The 20,565-nt window shown below is 39.0% G+C and overlaps 1 protein-coding gene across 7 annotated transcripts in view; it reads right to left on the reverse strand.

Annotated features, from left to right (window-relative positions):
• The window catches only part of Cadps (calcium dependent secretion activator), a 446,274-nt gene that overhangs the window by 101,343 nt on the left and 324,366 nt on the right, over window positions 1–20,565 (reverse strand). For 4 of the 7 annotated variants that reach the window (XM_070018866.1, XM_070018867.1, XM_070018863.1 and 1 more), the window contains exons 14-18: window positions 15,613–15,714; window positions 14,435–14,498; window positions 13,937–14,060; window positions 11,484–11,552; window positions 10,574–10,591 (exon numbers count right to left, since the gene is read on the reverse strand). In XM_070018866.1, the coding sequence (XP_069874967.1) occupies window positions 10,574–10,591; window positions 11,484–11,552; window positions 13,937–14,060; window positions 14,435–14,498; window positions 15,613–15,714 (377 nt within the window). The remainder of the gene's footprint in view (window positions 1–10,573; window positions 10,592–11,483; window positions 11,553–13,936; window positions 14,061–14,434; window positions 14,499–15,612; window positions 15,715–20,565) is intronic. The other 3 variants (XM_070018868.1, XM_070018865.1, XM_070018864.1) reach the window with 2 other exon arrangements.

Here is a 20,565-nt window from a genome sequence, read left to right on the forward strand (position 1 = left end):
CTGATCTATTTATGATTTCTTAAGTAGACTTATTGTAATTTCATCAATAAACTTTCAGGCATTTCTACAAACATACTGTGTATATATGCTTGGGTAATGTGTGTAGAGTGAGGTATTTGCATTTTGATAGTAAATATGCATAGGCTACTATTTTTATTTTATTCACATTTACACATCAATTTGCAAACTCCTCATCCTATACTTATTACCCATTTGACACATACATCCACACCCACACACACATCACACACTTACATACATTTGTCTAGTAACCAGACAAGCCTGCACATTAATACAAATCTGCAGGAAATCCCACTTGGGGCACATCTTTGAAATTTCTCACTTCAAAAACAGTGACCGTTGCCCTTTTGAATAGAGTGTTCACCAGGCTAGGGGCAGTCTTGGTGGTACAAGGCATACGAGAGAGCAATGAAATAATTCCCACCAGAGTTTTCATACACATTCGTTAAAAAAATGTGAATGATTTTTCGGTTTGGAGAAATCCAAGATACCCAAGCTGGGACCACCTGAAGATTTGTTTTAATACACAGTCCTCTTAGATTGACTACAATCTATATCAATAGATACACATAACGTGTGCATGTACACATAATCAGCCTATGAGTATGTGTAAATGTACACATATATGTGTATGCCTGATGTGTGTATATATATATACAGACAGTATGTTTAATAAAACCTTTTGCAATTTGACTTTAACACACAACCGTTAAAGCAAGTGGGTTAAGGATACTTTAATCTAGAATGCTTGATCTGCCAATTAACCCAGGTAGCCAGACTTTCATTTATTATTAATTAGTTGTGATTTCATTATCTGTAGATCAAGCCACTTATGGAGATACAACACTATCTTCCTGTTCATTTGGCTAGCTGATTTACTAGTTAAATGGCAAAAAAAACCCCACACCATGTACTAGATGCGATTTCTCTAAAATGTTGTCTTTAAAGAAAATATTGTGCAAAATCCTTCAGCACTTCCTCCCTCCCCCCCCCCACATACAAGAGGTCAAGGAGAAGTTTGTGCTTAGAAATGATTTTTTTTGTCACTTCTGCTGTCTTGAAATGTACTGCAATATTCCTATCCCCCAATCTTGCACTTGCTGGAGCACTGATGAGAAGAAACTAAAAATACAGTTTACTTAGAAAACATTTCATACAACAGAATCGAAGCTCATAACATAGAAAAAAATTGTCATGCAAAATGTTATGCAACAACAATGTTATTTTGTGCTGACATTGAGATTTGAAAATGTTGCATATGTCAGACATAGCTAGACAAAAAAATATGGACATTTGAAAATAAATGCTCTCTTTTGAGTATCTTGAAACCTCTAGGATTTAAACTTGAGAGCCTGAGCCTCAGCTGATTATGAACCGCAACAAAATTTCAAGAAGGAAAGTGGACAGAAAAGCCAACTAAACTAGGAAGCTAGCAAGTAAAAGAATGATAGAGGTTTACAATACTTGATCTTGGCCTAGTCATGATTTTGAACCTCTGATATAACATGCTGGTCTGCGTTTGGGTGAGTAGAGGAGGCCCAGCAGGTGGCCAGGAAGCTGCCCAGGTAGGTGAAGAGAGTTAAAAAAAAAAGTAAAGAGACAAAGTGACTTTAACAAAGAGTGACAAGATGACAAATTCTGAAAAGAACAACCAAACAAGCAAAAATGATAAAACACAAATGGAGAGCTGCTGTTTTCTTGGTGCTCCTTCAACATTATAGAGATATGACATGATTTGACAAGGACTCTAACCAGCATCTCCAATACTAACCCTATCCAGACACTCAGAAGCTGAATAAAAATACTCTGTGCTCTCTCTGGATGGATATATGTGAATGATGGGGTCAGCATCACTGACCCAAAGATGCGCTTTTGTACCATGCAGAACAACTACATGTTAATACCTGCTCTGCCTTTCACATAACCAGAAACAGGATGGCATGCAGTCACAGCGGAAAGTGTGGGTTTCCTCCACAAACCAGTTGCTTTCCCAGGTAATCTTACACCTAATATTTAGCCCTCTGCATTCTTTTTTTTTTTTTTTTTTTGTCAGTTGTGGGGCTTGAACTCTGGGCTTGGGCACTATCCCTGTGCTCTTCAGCTCAAGGCGAGCGCTCTACCACTTGAGCCATAGCTCCACTTCTAGTTTTCTAGTGGTTTATTAGAGGTAAGAGTCTCATGGACTTTCCTGCTTGGGCTGGCTTTGAACCATGATCCTCAGATCTCAGCCTCCTGAGTAGCTAGGATTACAGGAGTGAGCCACTGGCACCTGGCTGCATTCTTTTCTTTTTAAATAAGTTTTTTTTTTTTTATTGTGAAAATACTGTACAGAGGGGTTACAAGCACATGAGCAAGGTAATGAGTACATTTGTATTCTTTTTTTCAGTACTCGAGTTTGAACTCAGGGCCTGGATTCTCTATCCCTTAGCTTTTTTGCTCAAGGCTGATGTTCTACACTTAAGCCACAGCTCCATTTCTGGCTTTTTTGGGTGGTTAACTGGAGAAAAGCATCTCAAGGATTTTCCTGCTTGACTTGGCTTCAAAGATCCTCAGCTCCTAGCCTCCAGAGTAATTAGGAGTACAGGTGTGAGCCAATGGCAACAAGCTTCCTGCATTCTTTTTTTTTTAGTTGGTCGCAGGGCTTGAACTCTGGGCCTGAGCGTTGTCCCTCAGCTCTTCAGCTCAAGGCTAGCTACCACTTGAGCCACAGCTCCACCTCCTTCCTGCATTTTTGAGTTTACTATAAATTGAGAAAATCAGTATCTTTTCTCTGTACTTAATAGGATTGTTGACAAGACTAAAGCAAGCAAGGTATGAGCAAGCTCTCCATCAAGCCCAAGATGCCTCCAAATGTTTACTGCTACCTCCTCATTGTGAGAAGGCTGGAATTAATTACTTTCCAAAAGCAGATGAAGGGCTGTTATTAGTTCAAGTGAGCTAGGAAATATTCTTGCTCCCTTTGTGGAATTTCAACATGTCAAAATCTGTCATTTGGGGGAAAAAATGTGTGGTATCTGATTGTTTCCAGCTCATTTAATTATTTTCAATTTGGAATTCTCATGGCTTTTATATTGTGGGTTGAATCATATATAAAAACTTGCCAGCTTATCAAATATGTTACTTGCTATTCCAAATGTTAGAATACCGTAATCAGCACTTGACCCATCTGTCATGTGGTTTACAATATCAGCACTGCAAACATCCCATAACAATGGCCTCCCTATCCACACAGGCACTGAACACAGGCAGTTCCCACAGTTTGCTAGCTGGGACAAGTATCTCACTAATCTTTAACCTGCTCTTCTCTAATAGTTCTTGTTTATAAAGCAATCTGTATGGCGAGAGGGACATAATCTGCTGCCAAGCATGCTTCTTGGTTTGCTTGAATTCTCAACTGGGAAAATTAATTTTACGGCAGGCATATAGGAAATGGAATTCTAGTGACATTAATAGAAAAAAAGGGGAGTGAAAATGTAGATCAGTATAATATTCTGCCAAAGCCAGTTATTCAAAAGCGAGACCTGATGGGATTTTTTTTCTCGCTGGACCACCTCAATGTTTGGAACATAAGACTAAATAAAATCTTTACCCGTTCCTTTTAAGTTGTTCAGGAAAGAGTGTATGTAAATAGAATTTGGAAAAATATTAAATCTTAAATGATAGTATTTAACGCTAAGAACTGATTGCTATTAAAACAAACACTACTCCATGTTTTACATTATTATGACTTATTTTTTGTGTGGACAGTATTCCCTGAATTTAGGTACATCTCTGTCACATATCCTCACGGTTCTTTTCAGGTAACTGAATGAATGACTGGAAACACTTGGTCTCATAGTTAATAAAACCATGAGGCACCCTGGGGTTCATCCATAACCCATGAGGCAGCCGATATGTATTTCAGCTCAATGGGTCTTGATGAGGAATTCATCAACAAATTCCCTCCTGCCAACTGCCTGTCCAGAATTCTGACAGTGAGGTTTGCCACCATAGAAAAACAAACTTCCTTTAAAAAAAAAATCCTCACAGAGCAAAACAAAAACATCATACCTTGGTTTCCAACTTCATTTACCCAATTACCATTGCTCATGTTTACACAATTAAATCTGCTTGGCTTCCAAAGAGAGAGAGAGAAAGAGACAGAGAGACAGAGGGGGGGGGGAGGAGGGAGAGAGAAAGAGTGTGTGTTAAATGTAACTGCAGAAAAACAAAAAGAGAATTCCTCTGAATGCTCAGTGAAGCCAAGGAAGAGAAGCATCCAAGAGAGAGAAAGAGAGAGAGAGAGAGACTCCAATTAGCCCTTAAATAATCTGACCATCTCTGGTTCCAGTGAGCAAACTGCCAGTCCCTGAAATATCACATGAGAGATGGATATGAATGATGAAAAGCCCACTTATTACCAAGCTCCAGCCATTAATATGTTGTTGAAGATGCCAGTGTTTGTATACGTGATTGCTGAAAATAGTGAGCCTGTAGAAATTTGCTGAGGTTTGAGGTGGGAGTGAATAGAAACCTGAGGAGGAACAGGAAACTAGGCAGAAGCATGTTTCTTGGGGTGCTTTTCTTCTATAGAATGGAGGCAGCATGGACCAAAGACTTCCAGGTTAAAACTCAATGCGAGTTCTTTAGAGATGTGGCCTATTGCATATACTTAATCCCCTTTAGTCTCCAGGAATTTCCTTCAGTAGATTGCCTTTGGACTCCATCTTGACAACGACTGATAGGTGAATATGTATTTTTTCTACTCTTTTTATTGATTTCACCTTTCTCTCCTTCCCTAAAGGATGAAGATGGCACAGCCTTCCATTCTACCTGCAAAATATTTCTGACTTTGATTTCTCACTGCACTAGATAACATGCCTACCATTTTGCTAAGGAGATAGACATATAACTCAACCTTCATTATCTCTACCAGGGTAAAGCCTCCAAACTAGCCTTTAGTCTGTTTCCTCCTCTCTAGTTCAGTTCATTCTCCTCTGTGCACCATTCTGGGATCTTCTAGAAATACACATCTGAACTTGCTATGCTGTTACTTAAAAACTTCTGATAGAGGGGCTGGGAAGTTGGCTCAGTGGTAGAGCGCTTGCCTTGCATGCCTGAGGCCCTGGGTTCGATTCCTCAGCATCACATAAGCAAAAAGAAAAAAAGCCGGAAGTGGTGCTGTGGCTCAAGTGGTAGAGTGCTAGCCTTGAGCTGAAGAGCTGAGGGACAGCGCCCAGGCCCAGAGTTCAGGCCCCACGACCGGACCCCCCCAAAAAAACAACAAACAAACAAACAAACAAAAACAAACCCTTCTGATAGATGCCTTCATAATAAGAGTGAAGCTGTCATAGTTGGAAATGTGTCTCAGTGGTAGAGTGCCTGCCCTGGAACTAAAACTATCAGTACTGCTAATAAAAACAAAAACAAAAACAAAGAAAAGGAATAATGTGATCATATGCCTTAATAAGAGAGGGCCTTCCTAACAAAGGCACAATTCCTTGGATAAAAGCTTTATCTGGTCACCTGCAACCCATAGTAAGAGCAACTTACATGTCCATCATCTGCCTCTCCCCCACTCCCTGCCCTTGCCCATCGGATTCCATGTTTTTAGGGTCTAGAATATTGCCTGGCCCTAGGCAGGTACTCAAATATTGGTGGAAGGAAGTTCTTACCAATGCAGTGCTTTTATGGAAAAGAAAATACTCTGGAGCCAGGCACTGGTAGTTCATAATCCTATAATCCTAGCTACTAGCTACTAAGGAGGCTGAGATCAGAGGATTGCGGTTCAAAGTGGGCTAAACAGGAAAGTCCATGAGACTCTGATCTCCAATAAACCACCAGAAAACCGGAAGTGGTGCTGTGGCTCAAGTGGTAGAGTACTAGCCTTGAGCTGAAGAGCTGAGGGACAGTGAGCAGCCCAGAGTGAACCAAGCCCCATGACTGACAAAAAAAAAAAAAAAAAAAAAAAAAAAAAAGAAAGAAAGAAAGAAAAGAAAAGAAAATTCTCTGGGTTTTTCAGTTACACAGCAAATTTACTTCTTACTCAATGTACTAAGCTGAGATGCTGATTGTAAACATCATAGCTGAAAACTCAAGTCAGAGAATAACTTTAGGTGTCTTAACTTCAAAAATACTTAAGACAGTTTAAAATAATTTAGGTAAATGAAAGTAAGTAATACCCACAAGGAATAGATGTTTTTATAACAATTGGGACTGAGCAGTTGTTCCTATGAAAAGTGAGTGTAATTCTGGATGGATAAGATAATGTATAACAATTGTCCTTGTACGTGCAGCAGCTTCCCTTAGCAAACTTTCTCTCCACATCCTGTGGCTCGCAGTACCATATGAAGGCCGATGTATGAGACTAGCACTCAACATTATGATTGCCGTTTTGATTAGTCAAGAATTATCAGGTGGTTTCCTGAAGATATGGAAATACTGAATAATTTTATATTTTTATTATCTGATTATTTGAGACTTAGGATCTTATAATTTTATCACTAACAATCACAGCATTTCATAGTTTTAAAATTGAAAGTGTAGGCTAAGGAATTACAATGGCTCAACATTAAAACAGAGTCTGTGACTCTGTGGTTTAACCCTGAGAAAGTTGCTAAACAACTTTCTTTTCCTTTAATCTATGTATTTTTTTTGAGCAGGGTCTTATGATGTAATTTGAACTTACGATGTCCTTGAACCTATGGACTCTGCCTTTTGAATACTGGTATTACATCTGTGTACCACTCTTATCTAGCTTTATTATTAACTTTCTACTTCAGGATTTCTGTGCACAAAAGAATAATTTCATATTTCATATTTCTCATGGACTTTTCTGCCTGAGATGGCTTTAAACAATGATCCTCTAGATTTCAGCCTCCCAAGTAGCCAGGATAATAGGCTTGAGCTAGCAGCATTTGGCTTTATGGTGTATTTTTTTAAAATCCTCTTCCCCTTTCAACATATTCCTTCCTTCCGTGACAATCTTTCAAAAATGTTTTTCCTTGCTCACTACTTTTATAAATATAAATGAGGTACTATACCACAGAATAATTTAGTTTGAAAACAAAAATGGTAAATAAAAGAGAGAGAGAGAGAGAGAGAGAGAGAGAGAGATTTAGTTCCTTATATTTAAGACAGGTAGGGAGGCCCCTCATCTTTGAATGACCTATATCTTACAGGAATAGGATTTACCCTCATTGGTCTCCTGGTAAGATACCAAGGTGGGTAGCTTTACATTATGAGTGTGTGAGCATGTGGCTATACTGGTGAGTATCCTGCGTGTGTCTCTGACTGCTCCAACAGGCCTTAGACTTGAGGGAAATGTGACTGGGGACAGCAAAATATATAGAACTTACACACTGCAGAATCTGTTTGGATGTCCTGTGGATAGATTTGACCTGCTTTAGTAAGTTTCTGTCAATGGAGAGGAAAGAAGTCCTTAGTTCTTTGGGAATCTCAGGGAATCTCATCTGCTCTCATGGAAGATTTCACGTTAAGATTTTGGTAATGCTCTGGCCTCAGAAGAGCCTGCTCTGTTGTTCTATAGCCTTTCCTATATTAAAAGCTGTGGGTAGTTTTGACATTAGCCACAACATAAATGGATACTCTCCAAGTGCCCATCAAATTTATCTGGAATGTCTTCATGTTGGAAAGAGACAGGTGTTTCAAGTCAGACAGACCTGAGATCAACTTTTGCTTGGAAAAAGTCACATCCTCCTAAATTTCAGCTCCCTCATTTATAAATGACACAATAATAAAGCCTTCTTTATAGGACTAGAGTAAACGTTCAGTCAGAACCTCAAGTCCTTTGAAGACTGCCAGGCTTCAGGGTTGGCTAACTACCCATAAATCTATTTGTTTGCTTGTCCATCCATTCACCATTAATGCATATATATGTTTATATAAACATATGTATATATACTTTTAATTTTAACCTGTCTTTTAATTCTATCTCAATCATCTATTTTTTCTATCTCTCTATCTATAAATTATCTGCCCAATTTTTCAAATTGGACATATTGGCATGTTCAGAGGAAAAAAAAACTTGTTTTATTTCAAATTCCAGTGGAATCGTTATGATGCTCAGAAAATTATGCAAGTATTTAGCCAAGAACTGAAGCAAAACAGCAATAGTAGTGAAGACTTCCTCGGAGCTTGCTCGGTTCAAAACGTGATAGTTTAAATGGAGTTGCATTTCAAATAATAGCATTCATTTGCAAGATCACAGCTTTTCTCTCATAGACTAGCAGTCTTTTGCATCTTCCCCCACCCTTTGAGCTACTGCAACAAAAGTTAACAGTTAATTTCTAATAATGCCACCAGATAGCGAGTATAAGTCCCCTAGAAAGTCATCTGCAACATCCCGAAGACACTCAAAGCACAGCCTGACTAAAGACCTCATTCTATCCTCAATTTGTACCTGTAACCCTAGCAGTTCCCTGTCACCGCCATACACTTGGCTGTACAAAGTCATCCATGCATCTATCTGTGCTCTATTCCTTAAGGAAAGTGCAAGGTGAGGGCTAGGCTAAGGCAAAAATGTATTCAAAGGTTGGAAGTTATTGTGATCATCGTGCTGTCGTGTGTTGCTTAGAAAATGCCTCAAATATCCCAAGCTTCAAAGCCTTATCTGCTGTGAACTTCCATTTATAATCCAGTGTACTGCATTCCTTATCTTCAGTCCTTTCTGTGTGACTTGTGATTTGTGTCCTTTCTCTATGCTGATGTGATGTTTCTCTGCTGTGTAAATGCCAAGCATATGCCACCTTCTTATTTAAGGAGCTTTTGATGGCCCTGTCACCCTTGCAGGTGAGACCAATGTCTGCTGGACATTGTTTTGTTGATGAGAATTGAATCCAGAGCCTCTCATATGCTAAGCAAGTGCTTCACCACTTGAGTTTAGCCCCAGTTCCAACCGTCCATCTGTCCACCCGCCCGCCCGCCCGCCCGCCCGCCCCTCTGTCTGTCTGTCTGTCATTGAGGTAGAGTCTTGCTTTTGTAGCTGAGGCAAGCCCAGTGTGGGCTCCTCCTCTTACCTGCTGAGTACTGGGACTAGAGGCATGCATTATCATGCCCTGCAAGACACTGTCTCATTATGGCATTTTCAAAGGCCTTTGGGATCTTGCTCCCTGCATCCTTAATCACTCATGACTGCCACATTGTGAATGCTTTGCATCCATATTTAATTAGAGAGCACATAAAAATGTGGTTTGGGCCTGAGTTCAGATTCTAGTTCACCACTTAGGCTTCTGGGAGTGTGTTGTAAAACTTTCTGTGCCTTAGTTTGCTTATCTGTAAGATGGAGTGACACCATAAGGGATGCTGAGAGTTCAATGAGCTAATACATGCTAAGCATGTAGACTCATACCTGGCATATGATAAACTGCACATGAAATAAGCATTTTCTATAAACAGATACGAGTTATTATTTTTTTGTTAGCTACATGGTGCTAGATATTTGCACATGTTATTCTACCTAGAATGTCTCTTCAATCTTCAAACCTACTCCCCTCAACAGATTTCAATTCATCTCTCTCCAGGTGCAATTTAAGCCTTATCACCTTGGTTTGCTGACAATGTCCATCCCTCCAACCCATGACTCAAGCAAGAGGTATTGTAGCACACTGAATTTATGATATACTCATATGTACAGAGGTTCCCTAGGGCTAATAGTTGTTTCCCCTTTTTATAGTCTCTGCCTTTTATCACTTCCTGCTATAAGGCAAGTTGCCAAAAAGCCCTTGTCTAAATGAATGAATATCTTCCCTATCAGGGAGAGAAAGATACATGTGTCATGAGCATAGGTTTGCAGGTCTTCAACTATTCATAACCTACTGCTTGGCATGTGCCCCAAAATGCTTTGAGTTGTTTGTAAATACGTTTAATATGGGGGAAATCCTTTGTATCTTAAAGACAACAACCAACATCCTACACATGTCTTAATGTTGTGAAGTTGTGGCTCTCCTTAACATCAGCTTGGAAGTCTCAGGACCAAACATCAAGAGCATTTTCAAAGCCTGAGAACTTTCTTATTATGAAACCACTAACAACAGCCCCTGCTCAGCCACCCTGTGCTTCTTGTTTCATCGTGTAATACACACAAGTTTAACAACATGGACACAGCTTCTTCCTCTCTGTCCAATACACATTCATCAAAGAACACAAACTTCTCCATAAGGCAGAAAACAGAGAAAAGAAATGAAAAACAAAAAAAAAGGGAAGATTTATTTGGTTCAGTAACTTTCCTTTTTTTAAAGGAAAAAAAATACACATGAGGCCAATTCACTGGATCCTAAAACCAAAGATGAAATGAAGCTGTTTAGCAACCAGAATTCTGTTCCTTCAAAGCTTATGCCTTTATGGAAATTCTGCTCTATAAAGGTCACCGTTGAATGGGCATGAGATGTATTTAGACAGCACAAATTAACTCCTTAAGTATCATTGCAACTCCACATTGCTCTCTGGGAGTACACACCTTAAGGAGCTACTAAAACGAAAACAAAAACAAACCATAAAACTGAATATAACTCAACAGTCCTGATAATTGATAAGGCATATACAATTGGTTCACCTGCATCCTTCTGATTCTCTATTTGAAAGAGAGAGCACAACAAGGAGAGAAGAGAGAGAGAAACAAGAACACATATGCAAGATTAATGAGCAAGTGGACCAAAATGCCCCCCAACTTATGCGTGATACATGATATTGGAAAGAAAAGTTGCCCTTGCGTTCCCACCGCCCCAAAGTGTGGGGGCCAGCAAAAAAAGGCTCCTTCACAGAGGTGGAAAATGCTGCACAAATAGAAAATTAGTAAAATTAAGTTTAATGTGAAATCAAGCTATGAAACATACATGAACTGTTCAAATGACAATTAAGTCATATGTTCTAGCCAGAGCTCAGAGGACAAGGACAAGGCAAAATCTCCAGAGAGAACAAGGAAGCACTTCCCAGCTTGAGAGAGAATAGATAGGAGGCATGTAAGATCTAATTATTTTTATTTTTATTATTTTATTTGAATTTTTACAAAGAATGGACCACGGAGTGTGATCTCATACCCATAAAAGCTTGACATCTTAATCACGGAAAAGAAGCTATGACTTTGCCCCAAATGTCCTTTTATCTGCATTTTCCCCCAACCTAGCTGCTACCTTTTTATTGTGTACCAGTGACAAGCACTTTACAAATTAGGGTTACACACAAGCAAAGTAAAAATGCATTCAGGTCACAGACAGAGAATAACTGAAAAACTTACAGACACATCTGAGTTTATCACAAACAAATGGCTTAATTGTCTAACCTGTTTTAGGCTGATAAAAAGTGACTGGACTTCTCACACTGGGTTTCACAGACAGAACCAACAGACAAGCCAATGCTAAAAAACTTGAAGCAAGGAGAGTGAGTTGGTTTGGATCAGGATTTTCTTGAAATAATGTAAACAGAAAGAGTGAAGACAGCATGGCGAGGAGGTGGTAGGTACTCACGAATGGTTAAATCCATCACTTGGGAGGCCAAGCAGAAGACAGGATGCTCATACATTTCTCTCTTTTTCCCTATAAAAGAGGATTTGGGCATGCAAGAGGCTTAGGTCAGAGGTAAAGAGGTTAAAGGTCATAGGTTAGAGGAAAACGTTACATTAGCTCAAGGGAAAAATAGCCACAGAGTATTTTGGGATAAACACAGGATAAAAGGAAAAGGAGTTTCAAAATTTGAGATCTACTGGATTAACCATTCAGCATGCCGTGAGTCACGAGAGAGATTGTGACCATGATTTTACACGTCTCTTTAGAGTTGTTGGTAAGAATACAATGACCAAAAAACATCATGAATAAAGGGAAACAGGATTTTACTGATTTAAGGCTCCAAGATACTAAGGATTTCAGACTTTAGTATCTAAGGCTCTTGAGGTATTTCTTCATAAACATAGTCTCCAGCAATATTACTACAACGTCTTTCCAAAATTCTCAGGTAACTAAGAGCTTAATGCTTACAGAGTGGTATAAATGTAAAAAAAAAAAAAAGGCACATTTCTTTTCTGAGGTAGGATCAGAGCCTTGTGAAAGAAAGCTGTCTGGTAGTAATATCTTTAAAGCTGTAATATCCCAGCCCATGGTGGACTATGTTCATGAAAGAAAACCCAATACATGCAGCCAGAGGATGTTGGGTTGTTTGAATTAACAATCCCAGCATGCTTTGAAATTGGTGTCTCAGCCACTTTTGCAGAGGTCACAGCAAAAAAAGTGGCTGAGCCAATCACGGACAAGGAAGGAGAGAAGCAGAAGAGAGCAGGTAGTGTGGAATGAGGTACTTCTCTGAAAAGAGTTGGAAAAAAAAAAAAAAAAGGATTGGTTTCTTCAAAGAATCCCCAGACCTAAAAGTCACAGTGCAAAAGATAATTAACACAACCAAGAAGAATTGAGGCACAAAAGGAAATTACAGACCAGCTGATCTACTTTGGAAATGAATGCATTTTTACTTACAGATCTTAAAGTTTGTTATTGGGTTTATTTATCTGAAAGAAGAGAGCAGATCTTACCAAAAGACTACTAAGAACTAAACCAAGAGCTCTGAGGCAGCAACCGTGGCAACTGAACATTTCTTGATTCCATCCCATCTCTGGCTTTGCCTAGAATAATTAGGAACCTGGTTCACTTTACCCAATCAAACCAATCTTTATGTCCTGGGATGGTAAATGCTAGAACAATGATTTGCTGCTTACAGCCCTTTAACAATCTTCTTGTTCCTCTATTTTTGTCACTCATTACCAAGTCAAGAGTTGATAAACATCCTTTTAGTGCCCAATTCTTAAGTGTTTCTCCCTGGATGCATAACAATGAATTCATTACCACTGGTACACAATTTGCATTGTCAGATAGACAAAATTGAGAGGAGGAGGAAGAAATGTAATGCACAGAATGCTGCACATTTGACATGATCTTCACCTAATTTTCTAAGGAAACAAGGACTTTGTCAGGCTAAGTGAGGGAGTCTAGGTGGTTGGTTAGTTTTGTTTTTCCTTCCTCAGGCATGTCCTGAGGTAGGCCATGTGCATTTGTTGATTGTAGTTGGGTGTGGTGTGTTTTGTGTGTGAGAGAATGTCAAATTCCAGAATGCGGACACACCAGGTTTTACACACATAACTTCCACATTTATACACTTACACCACTGGGTCAAGTTGGGTGTGGTTTTCAAATCACCCTACAGCAGCCAACAGGGTAACAATGAAAAGTCATTAATACCTTTGCTTATGAATAGGCCCCCGAGAACCAGACCCTCTCAAATAGAGTTTATTCAAAGTACCATTTGGGGATTATGTGGTGTCACCAGTGACCTCCTCCCTAAAACTCCAGAAGACAGAAATTATAAGAATCCCTAGGTCTATACTAGCAAGACTGAATGAGCTCTAAAGCTAAGTTGGAGCCCCCAGAGAGGGCTTGACACTAACCTGACACCAAATTTCAAATACTCCCAAAGAGACAAGAAAGAGGTAAGCAGTGCCTTGATGTTGTATCACTCAAGTCTTTTTCTTTCTTTTTAAAAATATTTCCAATGCTATCAGCAGCAGCCATCAATCAGACTGCTTCTTCTCCCACTTCTTCAAGGAAGTGTTTGATTATTACCAAATTCCTTCATAGGTAAGCATCAGCCACAGAGCAGAAATTTAGGGGCAACATAAACCCTCCGAAGAATCTTCATCATCACACCCCTTAGTCGATAATCTGCCCTTACAAAGGCTGTCTCCTGAGCTTCTGTTGGTCTTTTCGTTCATTTATCTCTCAGTCAAGGCCAAGGAAGGTTCCACATTTCAAGTGCTTTCAGGTTTTAGCTTAAAATACTCAGATACAGCACTGTTTTCTGTTGCCCATCAGAAAAGACAGAGACTTTCCCAGGGAGATATATCAATGCCAATTAAAAACTGGGACAATGGGAGCCTTACCTTCGATTTTGGCATACTCAGAGAGGCGTGAGTAGTTGACCAGAGCAGCCTGCTCTAGGCATTTGCGGATGACTGTTTTTACTTCCTCTTGTGGCACTGGGGTAACAATATCTTTCATCAAAACCTTCCGGCAGAAAGAAGGAAAAGGGATGATTAAGAAAGTTTAAACCGTGCATTATTATTCATTTCTACTTCTCTACTACTTCAAGTTTGAAATGAGTTCTTACAAAGTGCCACAGTGAGAAAGAAAACCGAAAAAGCAAAGAAAAGAAAAGCTATGCGCAGCACGGAGGGCAAAGTCCATTCACAAATCAGGGAAGGGCCATAAAGATCTTTTTGGATGTCTTGAGATAAAATGTCTTTTCTTACTTTTATAATGGTATTTGATAAATGGCAAACATATCCTTTGAAAATGACAAACTAGGTCATTCGATTACAATATTTCTTTATAATCATGGCATATCTAGCTCTTCCTTGGCCTTTTGCTTTTATTCTTACCCTTTCCAAGAGTGAGAGAGTAGCTTTTAAAGCACCTTCCGGCCGACCAAATGGAAAGCAATACCTAAAAAAAAAGAAAGAAAGAAATTCTTTAGGTTGCCCAAATTGATTACTTTTTAGCAGGAAATATGCTGCAATCAGATTCCTATAGCAACTCTTGCCGAGGAGCGGAAAATGCTTTTTATTTTGTCACATTGTGTTATGTTAATCTGAATTCACACCCTATATGTGTGTATATAATATATATATGTGTATGTGTGAATAATGACTAAAGAAGGACTCTGCAAATGTCTGCAACAGAAAAGAATACTTCAAGTGATGACATACGGCTCTGTTTAGATTTCTATTGTGAAGAAGACTCATTAGTTCGTGCTAATGTTACCTTACATATTATTATAGAGCCCAGAACTAAAAAAAAAGACTAAAACTAAAATACAGTTTTGTAAGCCCCATGGTATAAATGCATGAACTAGAGTAATACAGTTAGAACACATTCATGATCCTGAGAATTGTCCTTCCTAGTTTGCATTTTTCATTGTTATTGAATCTCCTGCTATTGGTTGTAGTTTTTTTCTTACATATAGTATAGAAACAAGAAGGCATTGTTTGTCAAAAATCTCACTCCATGGAAAAGGAAGATTTGGGTGAGACAAAGAACAATATGTTGGGTGCCACTGTCATTTGCAGTGATTGTTTTAGGGTGTGCTGAGCCCTTCAAAACACTGTCCACAGTACAGAGCAGCCTTCACCTATCTAAGCTTACCAGGTTCTGAGATATAAAACATGAGTTAATAGATTTCCTCCCCCAGTCTCCAGTCCTATAGGAAAAAAAACCTGCCATAGTGAAACTGTTTAATAAATAGGAGCTATTATAAAGACCTGTTTTAAGTGCCTATTTCAGGGGCTCTGATCCAAAAGCATAGCATTAAACTTGCCCTGATAACCAGAGGCAGCTCACACAAAGACTGAAATGAAATGCACCTATGAATCTGAAGTAGGCTAGCTGTTGCAGAACCCTGACCAGTGGGGCTTGCCTTTTGTATTCAACTTTTTCTAATGGTTTCATGTATCTCTGATAGATTTAGAGGTTTGGGAAACTGAAATCCTTGGTTTGTGTCCCCTGCCCTCCTCCCCCAGTTCTCACCCTCCACATATGCCCCTAGACCCCAGATCCTTACCTAAAATGAGTAATCTGATTTTCCAACAGAACTCGGAGTCTCTCCTTGATTTCTTCAAAGCGTTCCTTTTCTTCAACAGTCACTGTTCCAATCCCATCAGGCCTGAAAGACATGTTTTGAAGTGATGGGAACCTTGTAGGCTGACACCCTCTAATCAAATCTGTAGCAGGAGGAACTTGTCCATTTCAGAAGTGACAGCCACCTTGATTGCTGTGACTGGAGGAGAAGCCCTGCCATTCCGGACAGGCTACTAAAGTGGATGGGCTGTGTTAGAGAAATTCTGCAGACATCTGCAGAACTGTAGCTCATTTCTTATCAAATGATGAAATGTACCAGGTGGTATCGTGAAGGTTAAGTCCAGTTCTTACACTGCTCTGTTTGGTTTATAGCTTCCTAAAATATTTGCCCTACTTACCAATATTGTGTTTTTGAAATAAGGAAAATTACATATTCCAGTTGTAATTTCTGATTTCCCTTGAAAGCTGAAAACAGTTGGCTGGTATTCTTGGGCCAGTGACAACTGACATCTTTCTCAGCTAAGGTGACCACTCAGTTGGCTCACTAGCTCTAGTTTGGATTCCTGAACTAGGCACATCAATTCCTATGAAAACTAATGCCTCAACACAGTGTCTCACTCCGTGTTAAATGTTCTTAAATGGCTCAAATTATATTTCAGATTAATTTATGCACTCACGTATTAATTGCAAAGGCAAACTACATGTCTTCCAATTTTGGTGAATAACTCATTGGAACACAGAGAAAGCCACTGGAATGTGTACATGATGAATTGCATTGTAATCACAATATTCTCATTGTTCTGTGTCACCGCTGTACACATATATGTCACCTGAGTTTATTATGGGGCCATTCAAGTTGGAGATATAAAGTGAAGTTGCATTATTTATAGCCCAAATTTATACGTGCCAAATTAGATACAGGATAATCTGACCCATTCAAAGCCTTTCATTTCCCTGATTTCTAGTGACTTGTTTTGATGACTAGCTGAACTAGTTAGTAGATTGGTTTGTCACCCTGCAACTTCCACTGGAACATTCCTCAGTTTGCAAATGTGAGTCATGATGAGACCAAACAAATGGTTGTTATTTATAGGCCTTCTCAGGGAACCATAAGAAGTTAACTAATACCAGTCTGACTGCAGAAAAGATCAGCTTTCAAATAATAAAAATGATCCTATTTAAAAATGAAAACAATCTCATCCTCACTTTATTAAAACCATCCCTGAAGAGTAAAATCCTGCTCAGTCTATTTCTTCACATGAATCCAAACTCACAGTAAGAAACAAGTTAAAATGTCAAATACCAAACAGGCTGTGAAATACAGGGGTATGTGCCCTTGCTTTCAAGACTCCCAGAAAAATGTGCATGTTTTCCAATTTTGAATTTCAACACTACTTCAAAATTTATTAGGTTTTTTGGCTTTATTTTACTTTTCAATCTATAATCCTGGAGTTAAATACCAGGATTTGGCCCCACAATCCATGTCAGACTTTCTCTAGTCACTTACCATGTTTGAAAGTTATAGTTCTGGCATTTACATTTTCTCTTTTTTTAAAAAATTTTATTGTAAAGGTGATGTATAGAGGGGTTACAGTTACATAAGTCAGGTAATGAGTACATTTCTTTTTTTTATTGTGAAAATACTGTACAGAGGGGTTACAATTACATGGGCAAGATAATGAGCACATTTCTTATCAAGCATTGTAGCCTCCTCCTTTGTTTCCCCTTCCCATCCCATCCTCCCCCCACCCCCCCATCAAACCCCCCTCCCCCGCCACCAAAGTTGCAAAGTTCGTTTTCAACATACTACTTGTACATCTCATTGTTGCAATGGGTCCACCTGTATCCCTATTTAAACAATTTGTTTTTTCCCTTCCCCTCTACAAATTATAACAACATCAAATATAGTGAAAGCAGGGGTGATACCATGGAGGAGGGACATACAAAGCAACAAAGAAATCATCTTAGAAATGTGTTAGAAACAATCGCATGAAAGAAAAAAAACATTTGAATACATATCTTAGGGTTCATTTCCCTAACATCAACTTACCTGACCTTTTCTGCTTGACTCAGACATATACTAGTAATTGCAAATAAGGGAAACCATGGGACCTATGTTTCTTTAGGCCTGGCTTACTTCACTTAATATAATTTTTTCCAAGTCTTTCCATTTCCTAACAAATGGCGCAATGCCATTCTTTCTGATGGAGGCATAGAATTCCATTGTATATATATACCACATTTTCTTGATCCATTCATTTACTGAGGGGCATCTGGGTTGGTTCCATATCTTAGCTATGGTAAATAAGGCTGTAATAAACATAGTCGTGCTGGTAGTACATTTCTTTTTGAACAATGTCATCCCTTCCTTCATTTTCTCCCAGTTTTTTCTTTACTCAAAATTCAGCTTGCTGATTCACTGAACACACATGTAACTGGCATGTATATTATATGTACATGCTTGTCTAGGGGAAAATCATTTTGTTTCTTAATACAAGATTAATCCAGAGAAAAAATATTATTAAATGTAATTTATAGTTTAGGGAAGGGCTTACAGATCAAATCAAAATTGTCAACACCATTTAGCAGGGATAGCCCAGAGATATCTGTGGCCTTTATTAAAAGAGAAACTTCTCTGTTAATCAGATCTTTCATTTATTATGTAAGAAGCATTATAAGGCTGGTAGCCTTTTCATTTGTGTTTGAGATGATAAGAACTGAACATTTATATGTATCTTACCTTCTTGGCTAATTCTCACTATTCAGGGTATTATTACAAAATGACATTTGATTGTGCTTTCTGTCTTTTGTTCTAATGATTCATATTTGTAATTATTAAAGGTATCAGAAGGTATAATTCATGGGTCTGGTTACTGGCAACTTGGGAGGCAGGACTAGAGAATTATGGTTTGAGGTCAGCCTGGGCAAAAATGGAGATCCTACGTTGAAAATAACTACTGCATACAAACAACTGGTGGAATGGCTCAAGTGATAGAGTATCTGCTTGCCTACCAAGTGTGAGGCTTTGAGTTCAGATTCTAGTGCTACCATAAAAGGCATCAGAGAGAAACCTGTACTTATTTTCTGTTAATAAAGAAGAACAAGGGGGCTGGGAAGGTGGCTCAGTGGTAGAGCGCTTGCCTTGCATGCCTGAGGCCCTGGGTTCGATTCCTCAGCACCACATACGCAAAAAGAAAAAAACTGGAAGTGGTGCTGTGGCTCAAGTGGTAGAGCGCTAGCCTTGAGCTGAAGAGCTGAGGGACAGTGTCCAGGCTCAGAGTTCAGGCCCCCACGACCGGACCTCAAAAAAAAAAAAAAAAAAAAAAAAAAGAAGGAAGCCAGATAAATACAATAAAATAAATAAAATAAAAAGGAGCACAGCTTTTACTTCTTTTTGTGGATTTTCTTCCAAACAGTTAATCTCACCATTGGAAAAAAAGCAAATGACTAAAATAATCCTGCTGCAGTTTCCTTATTTTTGCTTCCTGATTACCTATATTAGTGTATATAGCTTTAGTAAAACGAACTAACCTCACTCAGGCTGTAAAAGGTATAGTACAGAGTTCACCAGCAAAACAAGGTGATAAAACAAATTGTGATGCATTGCATTCATAAACTGTCATGCTGAGTCAAAATTCCTTTAAACAACTACTTAACTATAAAAATAAAATAAATTGTGATTTTTGGACATCAACTGCAAATTTCTTTACAATTGCCAGAATTGCTTTGAAATGCTGTTGGTGACAGGAAAGACACTGAGGATGAGAGACCTCCTCTCCCCCTGAACTATCATTTGTCAAAGACTTCTTACCATATTAGTTTAAAAGCACAAACATCCAATTTTCAACTGATTTCTCTATTAAAACAAAACAAAACAAAACACTGTCACACGGGAGTTTCCTTCCCTCTGTAATGTGTCAGTTTTAACTAGCCAGGTTTAGCTGCTGAGTGAGGCATTCTGGCTAGTATTTTGGGGACCACTGTTTTTCATAGTAGAAATGTGTACCTTTTCCTAGGGCAGTGGTTCTCAAACCTGAGCATGCCTCAGTGTCACTTGGAGGGCCATGATAACTCAGACTGCTGGCTGGGCACCACTCAGAGTCTTTCAAGTTTGGGCTAGGGGTTGAGAATTTGCATTTCTTACAAGTTCTTTGGTACTGCTGGCTCCAGGGCCACATATTATGAACCACTTTCTAGAGGGGGAAAAACAAAATCAGACGAAACCTTTGCACAGGATCTGCCAGGGACTGAAGCAACACCTTATGCTAGCTAAGCAAGTGTTCTTTATACTTCTAGACCTTTTGCTATTCAGGTAAGAGTCTTCATAACTTTTCCTTGGTCTGACCTCTTACCTCTGCCTCCCAAATACCCATGATTATGGGCATCTACCACCAGGCCTAGCTGAAAGAGTATTTTTGATCTAGGGTTCTCAGCTTCCTAAGTTTGGAAGGAATTTGGATCCAGAGACTGCAAGGGTACACGGTCTACTTATTAAGCTTCCAATCCTTTCCAAAGAGATATCTGCACCATTTCCAAGGTACAGCCAAGCAACCCCGGCTGCCAAACCATCACAGCAGAACTGTCTAAGCTCATAGAGGCCACGTTATGTGCTTTTTCTTTTTTTTCTCCTACAAACAAGAGAGTGCTACTAAAATTGTCAAGAAACTGGCTGTGTCTTGTGTCATTTCTTTGTCAATATTTTTAACACGTAGGAAGTAGCAGAAAATGAAAAGAGAGGAAAGATAAAGCTGGAATTTAAAACTTTTAGCTAGAAAGACCTAGGGTGGGATATGTCTTTCTGCCGTCTAGGAGACTCCTTTTTCATGTCTGTTCTATTCCTCAAATCATTTTTTTAAAGCTTTTCAGTATGTCTTTCCTTCCTTTTTTAAGTATATATTTTTTTATTGTAAAGATACTGTACAGAGGGGTTGCAGTT

Source organism: Dipodomys merriami, unplaced genomic scaffold (genome assembly GCF_024711535.1).
Source record: "Dipodomys merriami isolate MVZ:Mamm:240054 unplaced genomic scaffold, mDipMer1.0.p SCAF_13, whole genome shotgun sequence".
Taxonomy (NCBI): Eukaryota; Metazoa; Chordata; class Mammalia; order Rodentia; family Heteromyidae; genus Dipodomys; species Dipodomys merriami.